This window comes from Syngnathus scovelli, chromosome 2 (assembly GCF_024217435.2).
Source record: "Syngnathus scovelli strain Florida chromosome 2, RoL_Ssco_1.2, whole genome shotgun sequence".
Lineage (NCBI taxonomy): Eukaryota > Metazoa > Chordata > Actinopteri > Syngnathiformes > Syngnathidae > Syngnathus > Syngnathus scovelli.
In genome coordinates this window covers 11,419,314-11,440,602 of record NC_090848.1, presented here as the reverse complement: position 1 = coordinate 11,440,602, position 21,289 = coordinate 11,419,314, and the positions used below count along the sequence as shown (strand labels likewise).

The following is a 21,289-nucleotide window of genomic DNA, read 5'->3' as shown; positions in this document are numbered from 1 at the left end:
ATTCTATTTGATAAATCAGGGAGATTTTTATTTGGATTTATTTTATATACCAACAGTAAATGCTACTTCTGGTTGTTTCTGTCACACACCCGACAACTTAATCCAGGGTGCTTGTCATTGGTTAAAATGCAATTCCCTGATTCTTCCTAAAAAAAATCTCTCACAGCATTCGGGCTTGAAAATTGTAGTTTATGTAAACAAGGTTGCCCCATAATAATATATAGCCGTGTCGGAAATTAACAGAGTGAGAGAAAAAAAACGTTTTGGCGTCTTTCACAAATTTTCTTTTTCTGCATATAAATGCTCTACGTGGTAATATTTGGATTTCGGACTACATGTTTTACGTAGTTTATAGAATACAAGCTTTTACTTGTACATATTCCTATCAATAGCAAAATAAAAAGGAATCGATAATCTTGCAGTATCTTCTCCCCACTAAGAGTTGTATAATAAATAATCCTTTGCCAAAACAAAAAATGACAACATACAGAACAAATACACCGAGTTTGGTGGGTGAATCTAAATATCTGATACCAGAGACAGACCACAGACAGACAATTCTGTTTCACTTTCTCATTTTTTTATCTCAATAGTCTTTTATTTGTCTGAATGTGAGCAGATCATAAAGCGTTATCTACTTCTGATAGCAGCAACAAACAGCACTGAGCCATTAGAACCTATTCACATCCATGTCACACCACGAAGAAGCATACTTTTAAATCTCATATTATGCGACACTGCTCCAAACAAACATGCTGTGGACAAAATACTTAAATTCTCCTTTATTCACAGATTTGAAAAAGCACTCCTCATAAAAATAGCACAAGAAATTATAACTACACAAACGCCCACACATTATTATACAGCTCAAACAATGCATCCGGTTTGGGAAAACGCTGCATGTTTGTTCAGGACTTCTACTGCTGCAAGGATAAAAAAAAAAAAAAAAAAAAGAGCCGTGAGTGAGATATACACACTATTTATTAAGGCAATGAGATTATTCAGTCACAGCAGTGAAGTATGTTTCTCACCTTGGCCTTCTGGCTCTGGACAGGGACGTAGAGTTTGAACTCGGCCGGGAGCTCATCCTCAGAGTAGAGCCTGTCTGAGAAATATACCCTCCTGATACGACAGTTAGCATGAATCTGAAAGACAAGCAAGTCACATAACACAATTGTCGGTGGGCTAGCATTTATGTCAAACTTTATTAAATATGCCATGTATAATTGAAGAGGTTCTTTAAATCAGAACAAATGCAAATAATGCATTTAAGAAAAAGACCAAATACAGGAACAAGCAATCAATAATTTCTTTTTGGGGGGTTGACATACCGCATGTGATTTTTTTCCCCAGCCTTAGCGCATTAAAAATGGCATTCACAGACACTGTAATGTCCTTTTTAATTTGATTAATTGCTCAGCTCATTGTACTGACCGCTATTTGCAACTGTTCAGAAATCTCCTCACCTTAACCTATGCCCTGTTAGTGTAACTTGAGTCAAATTCCAAATTGCGCCACTTGTACTCATTGTAACATGCAAGTGTATAAATATCGAACAAATACAATCGGGCAAAGTCACCTGCACACGCAACGTCTCAATATAGTTGGTTCCGTAGGCTCTTCTGGTGAAGTCTGAGAGATTGAACTGAATCTGGTTCCAGCCATCATCAAGTCTCATTGGCATGGTGCAGATGAACGGCTTCACTCGCGTCGTGCTCTGGTAGTTACTCGCTCTAAACCGCCGTCGAACATTTTTATCATCTAACACCTGAATGGAAAAATGTACGAGGACAAGAGCAGAGAGTGTCAATTCTGCCTCTCTATTGTCAACACACGAAACGTTCTCATATCTGTACCTGAACTTCGAAGGTGAAATATTTCTTTAAGTTTTTGATGATCATTACAAGAAAAGGCAACTTGATACCCAGTGTCTTCTTTGGGTCAGCTGGACAGGTGATATAGGTAGTACTGTAGGGAGGACAAAAATGATTAACAAAGGAATGTCAAATGAAATGTTGGCACAAAGCAGACAGCATGGGTCTAAAGATGACCTTCAGTGGACACACACCTGACGTTTGTACCTTCGACCTCCAACACCAGTGAATGAATGTCGTTATCTGTAATTCTCTTGATGTGACCATTCCGTACCTTGTCAACAAGAATAAAACACAGTTGTAAAGTCATAAAACAATATATTTTGAAATCCAGCAGCAATGTTACTCTCAAATGCAGGGTGCAGACAGGTTGAGAAGCGTTGCTTTACAATGAAACTACAATAATTACAGCTCATCCATCTATTAGCATTAGCGAAAGGCACAATGAATGAAGCTAACGACTTCGTCAAAAAGTTTACCTTCTTATCCCATATCTGAAGCGGTTTGCTACCGATACTATATAGAATAGAAAGAAATCCACTTTGGAACGTGTTTTTGAACATGATTTTCGCGTTCTGTACGGGTCCTCCGTACGGGATTACTGAGCTGCGACAACACGCTCCACTTGGCTCCGTTTCCGTCCCCGCTGTTTCCGTGCAATGCAACCAAAGCGTTCCGTCGTGGAAACTGAGCGTCTTGGCCAGATATAGAATGAATAAAATAATGAAACGCCAACAAGCTTCGTCGTAATCTGGAATTTCAGCGCATTTTTCTCCCAGAGTTGCAAAACACCCGCTGTTTTTGGTGTTGCTAGGAATCTTCCATTGTTGCAGTGTTCCCTCCGGGTTTTTATCCTTGAAGCACTTTGGTCTCCCCGGGCAACCGTTTGGAAAACAAACGGAGATAAATTCGCGACAAACGTGTCCGATTACCTTTCCAGAAACTCATAAATAGTGATTTGTACTATGTTGCAATTGTGCCTTAAAATGGTGTTACGTTGCGTTAAAGGAAGAGAATGTAAAAGAAACCGTTGATTTTGTTCTCTTCTTTATATTTGATCGTCCTGTATGTCAGCACAATCAACAACCACAAGGTGGCGCAAAAGTCAATTAAATACCTTTTTTCCCTTCGTGTTCGAGTGATGTTGAAAGACCCTTATTTTGGAATAATATACAACGTTTGTCAGAAATATTTCAGCCCTGGTGTCAGAGTATATTTTAGACCCAAACAACAAGTTTCCCTCTACAGTGTGGGCCAGATGATATCGCTTGAGCATCTGACATTTCCTGACTGAGAAGAGCATCACTATGCTGAGGCCACCCTTCTTACCCAACCTGGCTATATGAATTTTTTTCTCCCTTTACCTAGTCCAAGTTGGTCTTCAAGAAGAACCATTATGAAGACGTCGACGACATCAAGATCAAGCCTGTTTAAACGTGCGCGAGACTGAGGATTTACTAGAAAGGAAAGACTCAAATTGTCATCAGCATGATCTCAACAAGGACAATGACTTGATTTTTGTTTTTGTTGAGCCATTATATTAGATTATTTTACTTTTGTAGTGACTTGTTTGAAAATAAAGACTATTATTTTGCAATTGAGTGCAACGATTTAAAAGATCTTGCTTCCATTTGGCAATTTGCTACACATCAAGCCTGCCCGCATTTCAAGTCATTATACTGGATAACATGTCCCTGGTGGTCTAGTGGTTAGGATTCGGCGCTCTCACCGCCGCGGCCCGGGTTCGATTCCCGGTCAGGGAACTCAACTTTTAGCTGTAGCTCAGTTGTAGAGTCTTCGTCTCCACATTTACAGGTTGTGGGTTTTATCCTCATTCCTTGTGACCGTGTCAAAGTGTCCTTGAGCAAGACACTGAACCCTTGATTGCTCCCAGTGGCCCATGGCAATATCCCCCACTAGTAGAATATCTTAACTTTGTTGTATATCAGTCGTACAATAAAGTCATTCTATTTAAAATTCAGCAATCAGTGTGAATGAAGAAAATGCCTGCTTTTGTTCACCCAATAATACTTTCTCCTCACGTGCGGAAGTAACAAATAAGAAAGCCTCTTGGCTGCAAGTCTTAGCCATGAACTGCTTTCACCCTACTTTGCACCAGTTATTAGTGGAGATTATTAGAATGTCTTACATATTTAAGTGCTCAGGACAATTAGCCGATGCTGTTTATGGAAAATAGATGGAAAATAGTCACTACGATTTAACAGCAGCTCGCACATGACTTTCTGAGCTCCTTGAGGCTGCTCAGAAATCTTGTGAATAAACAACCCCAAGAAAGCTGATATAAAACTATAATTCGTGCACACAGGACACTCCAACCTAGCCTATCACTTCAAATACTTTCAGTTATGTAACTACGTGCGACTGTTTGGAGATAATAATGTCGTTGCTGTGTGAGTGAGCCAAGTGTCAGAAGCATGGCTGGCTTATCTATGTGTGTATTAAAACAGGCAAGTTTTACTAGATATGACTTAATGCTTGTGTGTTTTATTGGTGAATACACTGTTTTTTGTCGTTACACGACAGTATCGAACATGTTTATTTCACATTAGAAGGATTAGAATCAACCAGTGAAACTCACGAAACATGACTGAACCATTGGACATGAGTGCTTCGTGTTAGAATATTTGATCCAAAGCCAATTATGGAAACAAAACAGAGCTTCTGTTGTCAGTGCCTCGCACATTTTACCCACTTGTGGTCCCCACAAATAATGAACACAAAAAAAAAATTAAAAAAAAATAGATATTTGCCAGTCTACCAAGTCTAGGCCTACTTCCACTTCCAATTAGCATAGTAATTCTGAAACCTGATCAACACATGGCAATTTATATACTGTGCTGTCTCAAACACAGTTTCCATTAACTGTGGAGAAAGAACAAATTAGCCAAGATGCAGGAAAAAACATATTTCTCATGAAACACACTTTTACACAGAATTGCACAAATATCCTGCATGTTCTGATGGTTGAGACGAATGCAATTTGTATGATGTCTTTTGGGCTTTTTGATGTTAACGGTTGGTGAATAGTAATTGTTTATATGATATTGACACATTGGTGTGTGTGGCATTCAAAAGCCATAGTGCAAAACTCATTTGAACATAAAATGAGTTATAACATCCAAACAAAGGGAGCAGCAGTGTGACTGGTTTGTGGTTTGAGTCCCACCTGGAGAAATTCCAGTGACCCATTCGGGGAAAAAGTGCTTTACTTTAGCAGCACTCAAATGCAGTTCTTCGATCCTGTAAATATAGAAGTGCTGTTAAAATGGGGAAATGACTGCTCAAAGGTAAAGTTCCTGAAAAGTGAAAATAAATGTCTTGTAAAAGGCAAACCACATGTAAACCAACCTGTCAAATGTGAATGATAATTTTTTTTTTGCAAAATAAGGCTTCAAAACTGTGAATAATCAAGCTTTTGTCTGTGCTCTCAAAAATCAGATAAACAAACTGAAAAACAGTTTAACTCTTCAGCTCCACAATTCAGTTCTACATTTTTGTCAGTCTTTGCACATAAATTTAGGAATTATTTTATGACAAGAACAGCATCTTTAGAATCAATTATATGATTTCCCTTGACAGGGTCTTTAAATTAGCCACCGCATGATCACCACTTGGTCTCACTTGCTTCACTTTCACCTGCTCCATCTCTCAGATCCTCCTCTGAGTTACATGTGCTGTTCTGCACCCCCTGGCAAAAAACCTCACGGCGCGATTGTGTGCTGAAGTCCAGTAGGTCGAAGGAGTCGCTCGAGAAAAGGCTGTCCTCGCTCACCACGCTTGAGGGGCGGCTTTGGTGTCCATCGGCCCCCATTTTGACCCGGAGGAACTGTTGGAGAGTGTCTGGAAATAGCGGCGGTGAGCACTGTTCCTCCGGAAGGTCCAGACTGCGTGAGAACTTGCCGTTCCGTTTGAGAATGCCCTTTCGTCTTCTCACCGCCTCTGTGCGCATGGTTGGACTGTCCTCTGCTGCTGGGACAAACGTGTGCTGTTTTTTCAAGCGGGAGTTTTCAGAATCATCCTCTTGGACGCCTGGTCTGGACTCTCTTCCACGTGATGAGGAGACATAACCTGTCTCCCCTTCATTAAGGTTTTTAAGTATCCCCTTTTTGGGCATTTTAGAGGAGGGCTGTCTGAATGTACTGGGAGATGACAGACTGGTGGATAGGACTTCAGCATCAATGTGACCAAGTGCATGTTTTTGATAAAGATGGGGATCAACGGAACCCGAGTGGGGACTTTCTTTGGAAGGGCTGTGCAAAACAGAGTCAAAGCTCCTCTGGTGTTTCAGAATACTTTTGGGTTTCTTTCTTTCTCCGGAGGAGGCGGAGCCAGAAGTTGCAGCACCACCACAGGCTCCTTGTGTAGTCTGCGGAATAGCGTTCTCCTTGCGAGACTTTCGGACGTTGGACGTTCCTCCTCGCGTTCTTCCTCCTCGCTCAGCCCGGAGAGGCAAGCTGAAGTAACGCTGATGATGGGGATCAGCAGCCAGATTGCCGGAAACCCGATTCTGCCAGTCAATGTAGCGAGCCAGGAGGGGGGAGGGACAGTCCGGGTGGGCTGATGAAGCGCAATCGCACACGCTCTCCTCGTATCCCCAGTTCACCCACCAGTGGTTGGCTACGTCCTCGATCGTGGCCCTCTCGTCCACACGCACCGTCAACAGCCAGTCGATAAGAGCGCAGGCGTCTGGGGGTGGAAGAAAAAGTCGAGAGTCATTTGCAATGTCACACGCCAATACATAGATAAATAAATAGAGCTCCTACACCTCTTTGATATTTTTTAGAGTTTGTATTTACCAACTTCAGTAGTAACATTGAAGTAACACAATCAAGTGCCACTATTCGATAATTGTGTTTTAATAAAAAAGACATTGTAAAAGTGCACCTGAGGGGGGGTTGGGTCTTCGATAGCGACCGTGGCATATCTGCTCTTTGAGGATGGAGTGACTGACTCCATCAAATGGCATACTGCTGTACACCAGTGCGTACAAAAGCACACCCAGCGCCCAGCAGTCCACCTGGCACACACAGGTATAATGCATAATAAAGCAAAGCGAGGAGAGTCTCTGTCCCCAAAATGCACGGGTGCACTCAGTGAATGGGACAATCAATGATTGCCACCAAAATATTCCGTTATTAATAGCTCATTTCGTTTTTCTGCGCCAATTTGCTTCCTCCATGTTATTCTGACCCACCTCTGGTCCCTGGTAGGGCAGCCCACTCACTATTTCTGGGGCGGCATAGAGCGGACTTCCACAGAAGGTCTGCAGCAGAGTGCCTCTTTGGTACTGATTGGAAAGGCCAAAGTCGGCCAGCTGCAAAGTGAGCAAGCGTGAACGTATTGTTAAAGACGTAAAAATGATGCATTGTAGACACTTGTGAACACATAAAACGGTGATTTTATATCAAAGCCTTTTCGTGGAAGAAATTTAATAAAAAACTATGACCGTTTTATATTTGTTAATACATGGAGAAGAAGATACGTGAGGTCCAAAAACGTCTGACTGCTCACAGTTTGTCACGTAATGGAACAATCATGAGGACCACATGCTAACATGCTCAGTCGACTCTTTATCTAAAGAGATTATTACCATGCACACGCCAACACGCTATCAGTGTCTGAGCGGGTAAAAATAGTCAACACTGCAGCTTCACTTCCGCGGCGGCTGTGGGATGACGATTACACACATTTGTTTTGGAATAACAACAACCACAGTTGTTATTGTTGTTATTACAAAACTGCGTAACGTTGTTCTAAAATGCACAACTGATGCTTACAAGACCGTAAGGTGAACTATGACACACCTAAAGAAACAGTAGTAACATTAAATTTATTAAAGTTGTTAAACTAGCGGCAAGGTGGAAGTCAACCAGCTTCGTGGATTGCGTTGTGCTGATTCCACTGTACACCGCTAAAAAACAAATACAGGACGTAATCATCACAGTCTGACTCATTGCCATTACGCAGCTGCTTCTTCTTGTAGACACACAAAAAAACGTCCACGTATTGCTCACTTCCTTCTGCTGGTAACAGTCGAGTTAGTTGAAGCCAAGGAGTGGAAACAACCAAGTCCAGCTGAGCAGTCTCCACATGTGCTCACTTAAATTGCAACCTTTGTTTGCTGCAATTGCCAGAGGATTCTTTGCATTCCCTTCACAGCTGCCATATATGGAATGAAATATCCAAATAAGGCAGGGAATAACTTTTTGATTTTAAGCCTTGGGACTATATTTGTACTGGTTGTGGTTTCTTGGCTGAGTAACCCACATAGCCCAAATCCATCAGTCAATATTTTATAAAGCTGAGGACTAAAGACAACACACTGAATTAATCTCATAATCAGCTTTTGTGATTCATGTATTCTTGATTGATGACCCCCCCAACCAAAAGTGATCAATTTCTAGATGCTGCTGCTTTTCCATACCTTCACATTCAGATCTTGATCCAAAAGGATGTTCTCCAGCTTAAGGTCTCGATGCACAACACCGTTCTGCAGGAGATCGCAAACAACCATCATGTTTCTCTCAGCATGCAATCATAATGTTCTCTTGAGGTTTATCAAGTTTGAGCCAACTTTTTGTGCTGCTGCCTTGGCAGATATATATTTTTTAAGCAGACTATACAACTAATGAAAATCTGAATCGGGAAGACATGTGGTTTGCTCTTGTTTTGGTTTTGAATGTGAAGATGCTGCTCAATGCAGGGGCGGATCTATTCTAGTGGAATCCAGGGCTGCTAACCTCCCCCCCAATCCTAAAAAAGTCAACAACAAAAATCTTTTCAGCTACTTTTTTTTTTTGCAATGAGTTACCGTTACAAGTCATTGGCTAACGAGCACATTACATTGTTAATTACATCCAGCAGATTTGAATATAAAGAGCATCAGCAATGCGAAATTTTAGCCACACAAGTGTTGCTTGATTCTATTAATCATGTAAATTCGACTGAAGAGTGACTCACGAGGAATTATTTTTACTCATCTCAACAAACTCTTGCCATGCCCTGCATGGTGGAGCGGAACATTCAATAATTCATTCACACTTGAACACTCAAGTCTATTTTGGGGCAATGTCTTCGGCGCACAAGGCGGAGAAAATCCTCCTTCCTGAACACTTTAAAGCTGTAAAAGCAGCATGATAAGCTCTGTATTTAACGTGAGGGGTTCTTGAAAGAAATAGTAGAGCTGCTAAAAGGAAAGGAATGTAACAAGAAACGATGATGCTCACTCGCTTAACTCTGACAACAATGCACTTGTAAATAAATCGACTCATTTTCTAGCACAGGTTGATGTGAAAATAATCTAAACCAAATGAGTCCTCTGAAGTGCCTACATCAACATGGAAGTTGAAATAAAGCTGATTAAATAAAACGTGCTTTGTTAAATGTGTCAGTGTGTGACTGTACGCATTCAATCTCTGCCTAATGCGCTCTTAACCCAAAGAGAAGTGAAGTCAATTTTTTTTTTCCTGCAGGATTAGGATTTAACAGATTTATCAGTGCTGTATTTGCTGGCAGGGTTGAATGCTGCTGTAATTCATCTCGAGCCAAACACATTAAACGACGACGGTGCAAGTTGCCGTGCGTTCGATGTGTGCGTCTGAACCTTGTGGCAGTAGTGGACAGCCGATGTGATTTGCCGGAAGATGCTCCGGGCTTCTGTTTCCGCAAGTTTCCCCTTGCCCAGGATGTAATCGTATAGCTCGCCTTTGCTGGCGTACTCCATCACGATCACAATTTTATCGCGGCTCTCGAACACTGCAGTGACACAGGGGAGACATTTGAGATCAATTTCACTTGCAAAGAAAGAAAATTGCAAAGGTCATTAAATATTAAGAGGCTGGAATCTCGGAAAGGCCAGATCAATATGACTCTAATAAAATAAACTGTAGATTGGTGTGATTTGACTCCAAGTTTTACAAGTAAACTAAATTACAGGATGCTAATTTTGGAACATTGCTGGTTCCTTGTTGACAGACAATGGATTTGTATTGAGTATTCATAATGCCATAATAATCATTACCCTCGAGGAAGCGTATGATGTAGGAGTGCTGGAGCGAGGAGGTAATCTCAATCTCCCTCTGGATGTGAATTTTGTCAAGGTCGTCTGTGATGCGCTCCTTACGGATTGTCTTGATGGCCACCTGAGAAAAGAAACGCATATTAAATGGTTGTGGACGTTTTTCAAAATTGGAGTTATTGTTTTCAATTTTGGCTATGTGAAGCCCTTTGAGACTGTTTGTGATTTAGGGCTATACAAATAAACTTGACTTGACTTGATTGTTTGACTGATTTTTAGCTTTGACTTACAAGCCAAAAAAACAAATCTTTTTTTTATAACTATTGCACAACAATTAGTTTCCCCCCTTCAGCCTTCCTTATAAATTCACTCAAATCAAACGAATAAAAGAATCAATTTCATCCATTTGCTAAACAGGCAGACGGAGACAAAGACAAGAATCAATACCAGTGATATGATGATGCTTACATGGACATAAATACAATCCTTGGGTATTAGAGGTGATTATGGGGGTTTAAATCCTGGATGACAGCTGCACTCTTCACACTCCTTTCCTTAATCCTGAGCACTTACTGTACCCCCAAATGGGAGGCAGACACGCGACACGTGAACAGACCCTCCACAACAACATCTCTGGACAGGACACCTCGTTCCAACAGCATGAGATGCTCCCAACAGATAGTAGAGCATTTTATTTAGTAACACACAATTATAATGGCTCAGCCAATCGGATGCAAGTGCATGTTTCTATTTGCAGTACTGTAATGAGGCCTCATTTGGCCACATTAGAAAGGGAAAACATGTTTTATAAACACTACAAAAATGTCTGTAGTGTTTTCCTAAATTCTTACTCGAATTTAACAAGAACAAATCCATCCATGTGGGATCGATCAATAAATGTTTATCTCAAGTGAGGGCACGAGCGAGTTTGGACCAGTCTCCCTCGGGCAAACGGGCCTTTCCTCTGCATTCTCAGCTGAAGGAAATAAACATTTATGAGTCATTCCGAAGTTCAATTCACACGCTCTGTCACCCCTGCCATTTATGTAAGCATGAAAACACACTGTGACCTTCTCAAAACCGGAATTATGATTCGTATTCTTATTCAACTGCATCCTCAAATGAACTGGATCGATGACGCATCTCTGTTAGGTCAGCGGAATCTTAAGATGATGGCTTCAAAATAAGTCAACACATCGTGTATTCATTGGCAGTCAGCTGAGTGGCGCATGTGACAGACTGAGGAAGTGAGGGAGGCACGAGGGGGGGGACGTTGACTTACTCGCTCATCTTTAATGACACAAAACAAGGAAGGCAAGTAGATAGCATCAAATGGTGTTTACGGTTTGACACTGCATTTGGCTCAAGGGAACCCAGAGCAGTAGAAAAGACACATTTGTAGCCGTTGTTCAGCCTTGAAGGCCAAGATAGCAATTTTAAAATGTGGCATGTGTTTGAGTGCGTGATCTCATGTGGGGGAACACGTGTGATGTATGCGTCACAACTCGGTGTGATCGCCAAAGTAATCGTCCGACCAACAATACCGCATTGTTCATTCAAACAACATCCTGTGTGTGAGATAGGAGCCTCCAAATAAGCAAGGGGGAAACTTAGCTGCTACTGTATACGGCTGGTAGGTCTAAGATATTATTTTATCGTTCACAGGATATGACTAAGTCAGAGGCATACTGTCAAGTTTAAGCAGTATTTTGAGGCTTGTAGTTTATAGGACATTTCTAGACTTTTTTTTTAATCTAACTTGCGCTTAACAAATACTCAATTTGTTTAAAATAAAAGCTAAAACTAAAATAAATAACAGTAAAAAAAGAAGCATTTTAGAAAAAGAATTCAAACAAATAAAAAATGAACAAACTTGCTCTTTAATGCTAAAATGGAATTTGAAAAAAAGTCAAACTAAATAAAACTATAAAGAAAAACCCCAAACTACTATCATCCAAGCCGTGCAATTAATATTTTCAATGGCATTAGCCTGCTACATAACAAAGTACTCCCACAAATGTTGGTCATTGATGACAAATGGTATTTGCCATTGGTCACACAAAAGTGTCATTGCATAATGCAACAAATTATTTGAATTTACGATCAATAAGCACACAGCAGTAAAAGTCTAGAAAGACAAAACATTCTTATGAGGGACTCGATTCGGTGCACCTGTGCCCTTCTCCCCAAAATGCTCCGATACTCCCACACTGATACCACTTTTTATTAGCCTGACATATCCCTTCCGAGTCGAATATATGCTATGCTCAGTAAAAGTTTGTCTTGCATTTCTGAATATTTGATGGAACACATTTTCCTCGACCCAACGTGATAGTGACCTGGTAAGTGCCACTGTTTGATACCTCGGTTACATTTCCATCCTTTAACAAGAGCCATACTGATCTCTTCCTCCTTCTCCCCATGCTCACTATCAAACAACAGCTCCCTCGGCCCCCTTTCCAAAAATAATGTCCGTTTTGTTGCAAAGAATCCTTGGTATGTGCACACTAGTGGTGCAAGGAATTCAGCATTTACCCTTGCCCGACTGAAACCACTCACACCACACTTACTCACTCACATGCCCACGTTTGCAAAGCTCAATCTTTAGCAGCCTAGTCTTCCAAAAAGTCTCCCCGATCCTTTCTGATCTCACAGTTCTGGCGGAGACAGCCAAAGAAAATGTGCCGGTTTTGCCTCAACGGCCTCTGTATAAAAAAGGATTATGCCTATCACATTGTGTTTGTTTACTACAAAGGCCGAAAGGCATTTGGAGCGGATGGAGTCTCAGCAACAGATTATGGGATAACTACATGAGAGTATTTGTCACACAATTCTGTTTAAATTGATATTTAAAATGTAATACATCGTTCTGTGTGTGTGTGTGTATGTGGAGTCATACTCCATTGTGAGGCAGACCTATTGTGGAAAAGTTTATCCGTTCGTTCAAGTGCTGAGTGAGTCAGTCCAAAGGCATCTCAGCCTGGTTGCACATGAAACAAGAGCAGCATCCGAAACATGAGCTCACAAATATATACACACACACACACACATAGACAAATGTACACACAATCTATGTGCAGTACTATATATGGATTGAGAAAACTGGGATGACACTATATTTGTCAGACACTGTGTATGTAAGCCACAGTGCAAACAAACACCGTGCAGCTCAGCTTCTGGCTAGCAGATATCATGGCACGTCATGATTTTCTTACTGCTGATTTCTTTTTCTTTTTTTGTGCTCACACGCACGACACAAAACTGAGATATAGCCCCCCCCAAACTCTCTACTGAAACAACAATACTACAAGGATGCCAAATTCGTTTATGCCAGAGCAATCACTACCTTGCCTTTATAACTGTAAACTCATACAAATATATGATCACCGTGTATTATATAAATAACAAATTACTTTCAAATTTGAAATCAGAGGCCAGTAAAAACTGTTTGTTCAAATATTACACTTATGTTAAAAGAATACACTGAAATACACGTTCCAGTAATAACTACAGTACGTCAGCTCCTCGTTTGTAAGCATCATTATGTCCGTACCGTTTGGAGGCTTGCCCTGTCCACCGCCTTCTTCACTTTGCCGTAGGTGCCCTTCCCCAGCGTCTCCATCAGCTCGTAGCGGTGTTTCAAGTTATGTTTGTGCTGGTGCTTCTTCACCTCCATCACCGGCCGGCCCGCCGCATCCACGTCTGCGTCCGATTCCAAGCCGCACACGCCTGCGCGTCCGCCAAGCCTGCGACGGGAGTCCTGCGGGTAGCCGAGCTCCGAGCGCTCGCCGGTGTTCATCGCGCCTCTGCTGTCGCCATCACGTCTGCCCATCGCGCGAGACCACACAATATGTTGCACATTCAGGAGCCTGATGGGCAGTTGGGTTGGGAAGCAGTCACACAGTACACCGCTGTACCAGCAGTAAACTCCAAGCAACAGGCAAGCGTGGCCAAAAGCCTAGTGGTTACCGATGGGCGGAGCCAACCACCAGCTGTCACTTAGTTCTATTGTAGTAATTGACTTCTTTTTTCTATATGCAAATGTGGAAAAAGTGATCGCACGCATAACTATTTTTAGCGGCTCATGGCATGAACAAAAAAAAATCACATCTGTTATTAATAAATTAGTTTTATTTATTGTCTACTTTTTCCAAATGTGCAAAGATGATTAAAGAGAAATTACGAGAAAAGAATTGCACACACTGCTGCAAATTTTGACAACACTATAGACAACACCAAATTTGCTTGGCAAAAACAACAAAACAAATGCAAAATAAGCAATGCAAAATTGCAATGTGTTTTGTTCTTGTAGCCGACAACATATAAACCCAAATCATTTTAAATAATGCCTGGATGTGGCTCGCGCTTTTGCTGCGCTGTCAGTATCAGTGCCCCACGTTCCTTCAAGTTGCTGCTGTCCGTTTTTCAATCAAGATCTCAACCACGGTTGACATGACCTCTCACCATTTTTTGCATCGTTTCGTCAGAAAAATAAACACTCCCATGCAGATACCTGAAAAAATGTGCTCTGTTACTTCCCACCACAAGAGGCACACAGACATTCTGTCAAAAGCAAGCCCAGTTAATTTGTTTAGCCACATTAAAGCAAATCCTAACAGGGGCAAAGAAAACACAATTACAACGAATGTAAAATGCTAACCATTCAATTCAATAATGCAATCATTATTTAGATCATTTCGATCTAAACAATAGATTCATTCATAGTCTCATGAAAACTCACACAATCTAAATTTCCTAACTTTATGACTGACGATCTAAGACCTTACTTTCCTCATTTGCAGAAAACCCCAACCTCGGCTTGTTTGCTCAACAAGACCGTCCAGAGTTCTCACATCCACAGACAGTTTGCATTTCTCGGGAGGGCAACTCAGGCCATAAATTTTCATATAAGGTCAGAAGTTCGCCTCCCTCGGCTCCTCGGTTCAAACGTTGTCATCCCTCCGAGCCATAAAGGGAAGTCTCATTGTGTGATGAGGTCACGAGGATTGAGGTTAGCCACCACGCAGACATCATAGCTGTCGTGCATTGCTGCGTGTCTTTCTACCACTGCCCACACGTTCTCGGCAGGGTCCAATTCCAAAACCTCCTTGGTGATGATCTCATGACGGCCTGTAGCCAAAATAGACAACATACATATAAAGTACGGTTTACGAGACTCTACAACAGACTGTTATCTATAGCAGGGGTTCTCAACTGGTTTTGTCCAAGGGACCACCATTACAACCAAGAGGTAACTCTAGACCACTGCTTTGGCAGAATTTTATTTTGCACCGAAGGAGGATAGCTATCATAGGCTATTTCTTTGCATCTGTATGTCTATTTTGGGAATCTTAGCTACATTTGACATCATTGGGATGGGTAAATGATTCACAAAATTAGCTGGATATTAAATCAAGTCTAAATAAGAAATCAATTTTATTCTTGAAAACGTTACAATAATTTATCATTTCCGTTCAATCAATCCCTGACCTATAGGGCGTGGTGATATGGCTTTAAAGTTAAAGCTGTGTTTTGACCCCCCAAAAAATCCAGTTTTGAATAACCTCTTATCTAGAATTCGAAACCTACTTGCCCCCTTGTAGTATCCGCAGAGATACAGCTTCCCTTGCACTACTCCTGCATTTGTGGTGTTGTTTCGGAGGGACAGCAAGGACGTGGGCAGAGTCGGGCCGAGCCTCCACGTGTCTGTTTCTGGGTTGTAAATCTCTACAGAGCTCAGAGAGCGACGTGATTGGCCGAGGTCCTCTCCATCACATCCAATGCCACCTGAAGAAAACAACGGTATCACCTTTCCCTGATTTTTTTCCCCATCACACATACACATTTGTTGTCTTGAGATCAGACCTAAAATGTAGATTTCTCCATTGAGAACGGCAGAGCCAAAGCGATACCTGGAGTACTTCATCCTAGCGCATTCTTTCCATCGGTCTTTACCGGGATCAAACTGAAACACTCGGTTATTCAGCTTGTCTGGTTCTTCATCTGGATGGCTCTATAGAGGGGAAAACAAAGCCACTAGGGTCACAGGATTTCACTCCACATCCTGTATGATATCTAATCACTAAGCTTTGCAGAATAGTCTCAAAATTAGAATCTATGGCCTTGTTCATAAAGGTAAATGGAACAGCAAAAGACTATTGGGGAGTCTTGAATGCAGCCTTGTTTTGCAATTCTATTACATAAGTCATGCTACCGACTTAGCATCCATGGTGAACGTTGGCCTGCTCACAGTCTGAATGCTATCTTACAAGCCGAGGCTAGTTCGTGAAGTCGTACTTTCCCCTTTAATCACATTTGTGGCCTTCATTCATCAAATACATGTTTGTACCTGTGGCGACCATCCTCCCAGCACATAAAGACGATCCTTGAGGCTAACAGTGCTGTGGCAAGCTAAAGGAAGAGGCAGCGGGGCGAAAGAGATCCAGCTGCCACCTCTCCTTAGCGACCACCTCATCACACTGTCTGTGATGACGTAATGATGGTGCACTTTCATCTGACCGCCAATCACGTAGACTGCGTCACCCAGCAGCCCGAAAGCATACATGTCCCTATGTTCCGCCGAACAAAGTTCGACCCAGATAGACTCCTCGGCAGAATTGTACCTGGAACACAAACAAATCAGGTCAGGTGGTGAATCAAAATAGTGACACGCGGTTCCTGTGTCCACCTGTAGAGATCCACTCTCTTCATTCTATGTTCATCTTCTGCCTCCACGGCGACCACTATGGTATTGTCACGAGTCACAGCGCCCCCTGAGATCTGACGAAACCCCGTTGAGCCCTTCAGAGGAGAAGGTATGTAGTGAGTCTTTCTGTCTTGGGGAGCGAAGCAAAAATTTAGATCAGCACGGCCCCCACGCCGGGATGGAACCCCATCCTTGTCCACGTCTCCCAAGCAGATCAGGAAGTTGGTGGTCTCCATCCCGTAGCGAAGTGTTTGTCGAGGCGGGGCCGATGCCTGGCATGAGTTCTGGAGAGCCGTGTCAAACATCCGAAAGCACTCAAAGTCTCGCAGCAAAACCTGGTGCACAACATACACAATAAACAATGAATATATTGTTCTTGTCACATGATCAACCCAAAGGCATGTCTATCTTCTTTTTCTATTCCTACCGGGTTTCTCCTCCTCGCTTTTTGCAGGAACACGGGATCCACAAGCTCCAGCCGGACACGCCCGAGCAACTCCACAGCCTGAGATTCACTCTGCGAATCCCCTCGCCGCTTCGCCACCCAACGCAACACCAGCTCCAGTACCACCTCCTCCTGGGAGATGTTCAGGTCATCCGATGCCAGCAGATCTGCAAGACTTTGAGCATCCAAATCCAGAACTTCCTCTTCTTCACAAACCTTGGGGAAAAAACTGACTGTAAACTGGCAACACAATTTGAAGAGGAACAAGCGGAAGAATAATAAACCGCGATTTCAAGAGGGCCTCTGCTCTGCTGGGTGCTTGAGCATCATAGCCATCATTGCCATCAATCAATTCAACATCATGGACACACAAAAAAGTGAAATTCGCACCTGTGTAAAGTGTTGACAAAGGTATCGAAAAGCACAGTCAGCCAAACTTGTGGCCCCCAAGTCTCTGGCCCAGTGGTAAAGACCAACACAGTTGGAAGCGTCCATCCTGGCCTCCATGTGCCTTTGACATAACCTACAGTAGCGTCAATGTTTTACTCAGAATGTCCCACTGATTTAATAAGCAAATGGTCCCAGTCTTTTTCCCACCGGAATGCTCCATCGACATGAAGCAGGAAGGCGGCAGCAGACACTGCCTGGATGTTGTCGTTGGACAGGTAGAGTTCAGCACGGTACATGTATCCCAGAAGAAGCTCCAAGCTGTGAGCTGAAGTGTCTCTCAGGGGTACTTCGCCTCCCCTTGTTTCTTTTAGACCACATGTAAACATGGCCTGGACATAAACAGAAATTAAAATGATCACATGAACCAACTCCTATTAGTGTTAACGTGGAGGGAGACTGACAAGCACCTGGAAGTATGGGCTAAATGCAGACAGCACCGCCTTGTGGCAGGCGAAGGAAATGCCGCCAGCAACTAGAACCACGTCAGTAAGCTCCTGGGTAGTTCTCATCTTCTCCAGTTGCCTAAGAAGATGTGCTCCATGCTCAGCCTGAGCGGTGGCCACCAGGAGAGTATCCATTCGACTGATTCCTGCGCACAGACGTATTGTTTAAACATTTTCTTATCCGTGCTGTGCATGCAGAAAATGGCAGTCTTCATTCACAGACTAATAGCATTGCTGTTATACTATCCATGTTCTATAGCACATAATTATAAAAGGTCTACACACCCCTGTTCAAATGCCAGGTTTTTGTAAAATAAAAAAACAAGACTAAAATAACAAAAAACTTTTTACACCATTACAAATGTGACCTATATTCTGTTCAACACAATTTGAAAAAAATATATATTTTCAGTGAGTGTGAGATTTTCAGTGAGATTATTTATTTATTTATTTATTTATTTATTTATTTATTTATTTATTCATTCTGCAAGTGTGCATAGCCTTTATATTTAGAGAGGATTAAAGTTACACCTTAATGCCCAAGCCATGGTCTTAGGGCAAATTCATAACATCACAAGTTCAAAAAGTAACATTATGGAGAAGGGCACAACATGATCTCTGGCATTAAATATATCATGGAACACCAGAGCCTGGATCTGAACCTTCAAGTTCAGATTTTTTAGGCTAGCCCTCATCGACTGTGCTATGTGGCTTCAAACCCTCCCACTGAAATCACGCTGTCGGAGAAAGGACAACTGCACATTTGAGTGCTAACATGCAGGCCAGATTTCACAAAGCAATTTTGCAATGTTAGCAGTCACATGCATGTATGACTTCGTAGCAAAGCATGCCATTTGTGGCAATCATACCAGGAGTGTCCTACTCAGATCATTTAGGCGTCTTTGGGCTAAGAAGAGCTCGATTTTTTTTTTACTCTCAGTTGTAGTTGTGATGGCTGCTAGTCCTGTCTTGTGTACTTCGGGCAAGGCGGTGGGCAAGTGTTTACTGGCAGAAGGGTTTAAAATAGACCAGCAAGACTACTTGGACCTTTGGTTTCTTCAAGTTTCCACGAGTGGCTGCCAATGACAAATAAATATCTAGAGTCCCCCCCCTCCAAACACACACATTTAACAGGTTTGCACGTACACTGATATACAGTAATTCCCTACCAGACCACCTGCACAGTGAGTGGACTCTCCAATATACTGTAGAAATATCCTATTTGAAAAATTCATCTGCATTCCTTAGAGCAATTATGACACTTATTTCATTAAAGGCCTTTAAGCACACTTTTGAAACAACACAAACATATTAAAACTAACAATGATAGTGAACAAGAGCAATGAATACAAAAATAATGAGCACTTAAACAAAATGGTATGCTCCCATCTAGTGGTAGACAGTGGAATTATATTCAAAAAGTCAACTCAGTTACAATTTATCACCCCCCCAAAATCCCTCAAATAGTGGGACCGCAACTACATAGATGGGAGAATCACTTTTCAGTCAATCTCTAGAAATGCAAACACATTTTTCTTACAAACATGTTATCATCCAGAAATCATCTCTGAGTAATCCTACTCCCTGTTTACAATCTTGCACATAGGCTACGCCCCCACTGAAAGATGGATTCAATTGCAGAAACACATCAAGATAAGAAACCATTAACACCTTGGCTTGTTATACTCTTTGTACATTATATATATATATTTTCTGAACGTAGTTTTATTTTCATGACGTATGTCACAACTATTCAACTTCCGATAAGCAAGTGATCTCATAATGGGATGTCACGGCTGCCTTTTATTTTCCCAGCGGTGGGCAAAATGTCCTGGGAACATCATTCCAAATCTTAAGTACCCATTATCTTGGCAACACTGAGATCCGTCTGTATCAAATCTTTTTGGATACTTTGTAATATACAGCAAGTGACAGTTCCGATAACTTCAGATAACGTGACCTGCTCAGTTCTTATGGTGTGACCTCAGTTTCTCAGTTTGTTGTATTATTATTAATATGACCAAAATATACTTTTTTCAATTCAAAATAGAAGCCAGTTTCTTTGGCCAAATTCAAGTGTCCACCTCTAACCGTGGCCAACTTAAAGTGCATCTAGAGTGTGACGGCGCACACGTACACACAGCTCCTGATTAGGTGTCACTGATTAAACGGACCTCGGATAAATGGTTACTTTGTTTTGTTACACCGTGTGCTACAATGTGTGTGGAAATAGTTAGACGGTTTCCGAAATTATGCTACACTGACATCAACAAACCTTTGCTGTTATCATAGTCACGCTTATTTAGTGGATGGTTGAGTGATTGTAATGGTTGACCACCAGGGTTGAGCTCATCTCAAGCTCAACGGTAAACCTGACGAGACTTTCATCCTAAATGGTTGATGAAATTTTTTTGTGAATTGAGTCTATGGTTTTAATAAGCATTTTTTGAGAGATGTGTACCAGTCACAAAATTAGGTACACCTAGAAAATGTAATGAGTAGGTACTGCGGTATGAGCCGCTATGACAGTGAAATCATATCCATCCATCCGTTCGTCTATCCGTCCATCTGTCCACAATGGACTGCTTGGCAACCGATCAGCCGGGCTCAACCATTGGAAGAACAAGGTGAAAATGCAAAGTTGAACTTTGACCTTGAGCTTCAGAGGAGATGGTGCTAACTACTAATTATACAGATAATAATTCTCGCTTTCTTTTGAGTGACAGAAAGCTTGTCTCCTTATGTTTCCTATCACCAAGCTTAATAAAAAATAATAAAAAAATAGGACTGGAAAAATACCCAACTTTAACTGTCTGCCTAGCTCCATAACCGCAAATATGTTAGGTCTCGAGTAGTGATATGCGTCACATCATGTAAATCAGTACATGTCTGATTATTTGTTTTAGCTTGTTTTTTCCTCCTCTCATTTAAACATTAATACTCTTCGTGATGCTTTTTGGGAAAAGTGTGATGTTTTTGTTTCTTGCTAGTCCCCTGAGATGTTGTTTCAGCTTTGCTTGATCATCAAAATGTTCTTAACTGCAGGCATTTACATGTATGTGACAACTGCCAGGGTTAATATGTGCAGGAATGCTTCCTCTTTCTTTTCACATTGTTAGTCATTCCTCTCAGAAAAATAACTCCCCTTCTATGAGTGGGTTGCTCTTTTACGTGAAACGCAGAGCATCATGGGCATTTTTTCCTGGGGGGGTGATCGGGGAATCACAAGGTCACAATAACAACACATCCTGTCAGGAAGATATTGCTAGAATGAGACATTTCATTACAGAGTCAAACAAAATGTGTATTTTAACTGAAAGTTAAAAATAATGA

General features: G+C 41.7%; 3 protein-coding genes and 1 non-coding gene across 5 annotated transcripts; 1 reads left to right on the top strand and 3 right to left on the bottom strand.

The window, feature by feature from the left end:
• Positions 1-767: 767 nt before the first annotated feature.
• On the bottom strand, positions 768-2,711 carry cfap20 (cilia and flagella associated protein 20). The gene is made up of 6 exons (XM_049754883.2): positions 2,354-2,711; positions 2,069-2,148; positions 1,857-1,968; positions 1,580-1,768; positions 1,032-1,145; positions 768-923 (listed from the first exon to the last, which is right to left on the bottom strand). The coding sequence occupies exons 1-6, from the start codon at positions 2,435-2,437 to the stop codon at positions 918-920; spliced, it is 585 nt and encodes a 194-aa protein (XP_049610840.1). The 5' UTR covers positions 2,438-2,711; the 3' UTR covers positions 768-917.
• Positions 2,712-3,565: 854 nt separating this feature from the next.
• trnae-cuc (transfer RNA glutamic acid (anticodon CUC)) lies at positions 3,566-3,637 on the top strand. The gene has a single exon. It is a non-coding gene; the product is annotated as a tRNA-Glu (tRNA).
• A 722-nt stretch (positions 3,638-4,359) lies between these two features.
• LOC125989269 (NUAK family SNF1-like kinase 1) lies at positions 4,360-13,912 on the bottom strand. The gene is made up of 7 exons (XM_049755439.2): positions 13,466-13,912; positions 9,916-10,036; positions 9,499-9,650; positions 8,320-8,385; positions 7,090-7,209; positions 6,780-6,912; positions 4,360-6,581 (listed from the first exon to the last, which is right to left on the bottom strand). The coding sequence occupies exons 1-7, from the start codon at positions 13,742-13,744 to the stop codon at positions 5,500-5,502; spliced, it is 1,953 nt and encodes a 650-aa protein (XP_049611396.1). The 5' UTR covers positions 13,745-13,912; the 3' UTR covers positions 4,360-5,499.
• A 113-nt stretch (positions 13,913-14,025) lies between these two features.
• LOC125989270 (kelch repeat and BTB domain-containing protein 12-like) lies at positions 14,026-19,071 on the bottom strand. Of its 2 annotated transcripts, none has more exons than XM_049755441.2 (10): positions 18,826-19,071; positions 17,921-18,102; positions 17,661-17,842; positions 17,454-17,574; positions 17,046-17,279; positions 16,601-16,953; positions 16,262-16,535; positions 15,778-15,925; positions 15,502-15,699; positions 14,026-15,042 (listed from the first exon to the last, which is right to left on the bottom strand). In XM_049755441.2, the coding sequence occupies exons 2-10, from the start codon at positions 18,089-18,091 to the stop codon at positions 14,894-14,896; spliced, it is 1,830 nt and encodes a 609-aa protein (XP_049611398.1). In that variant the 5' UTR covers positions 18,092-18,102; positions 18,826-19,071; the 3' UTR covers positions 14,026-14,893. The 2 variants fall into 2 exon arrangements, with proteins under 2 accessions (XP_049611398.1, XP_049611397.1); XM_049755440.2 differs by having other exon boundaries at positions 17,454-17,586; positions 18,826-19,068.
• Positions 19,072-21,289: the final 2,218 nt, after the last annotated feature.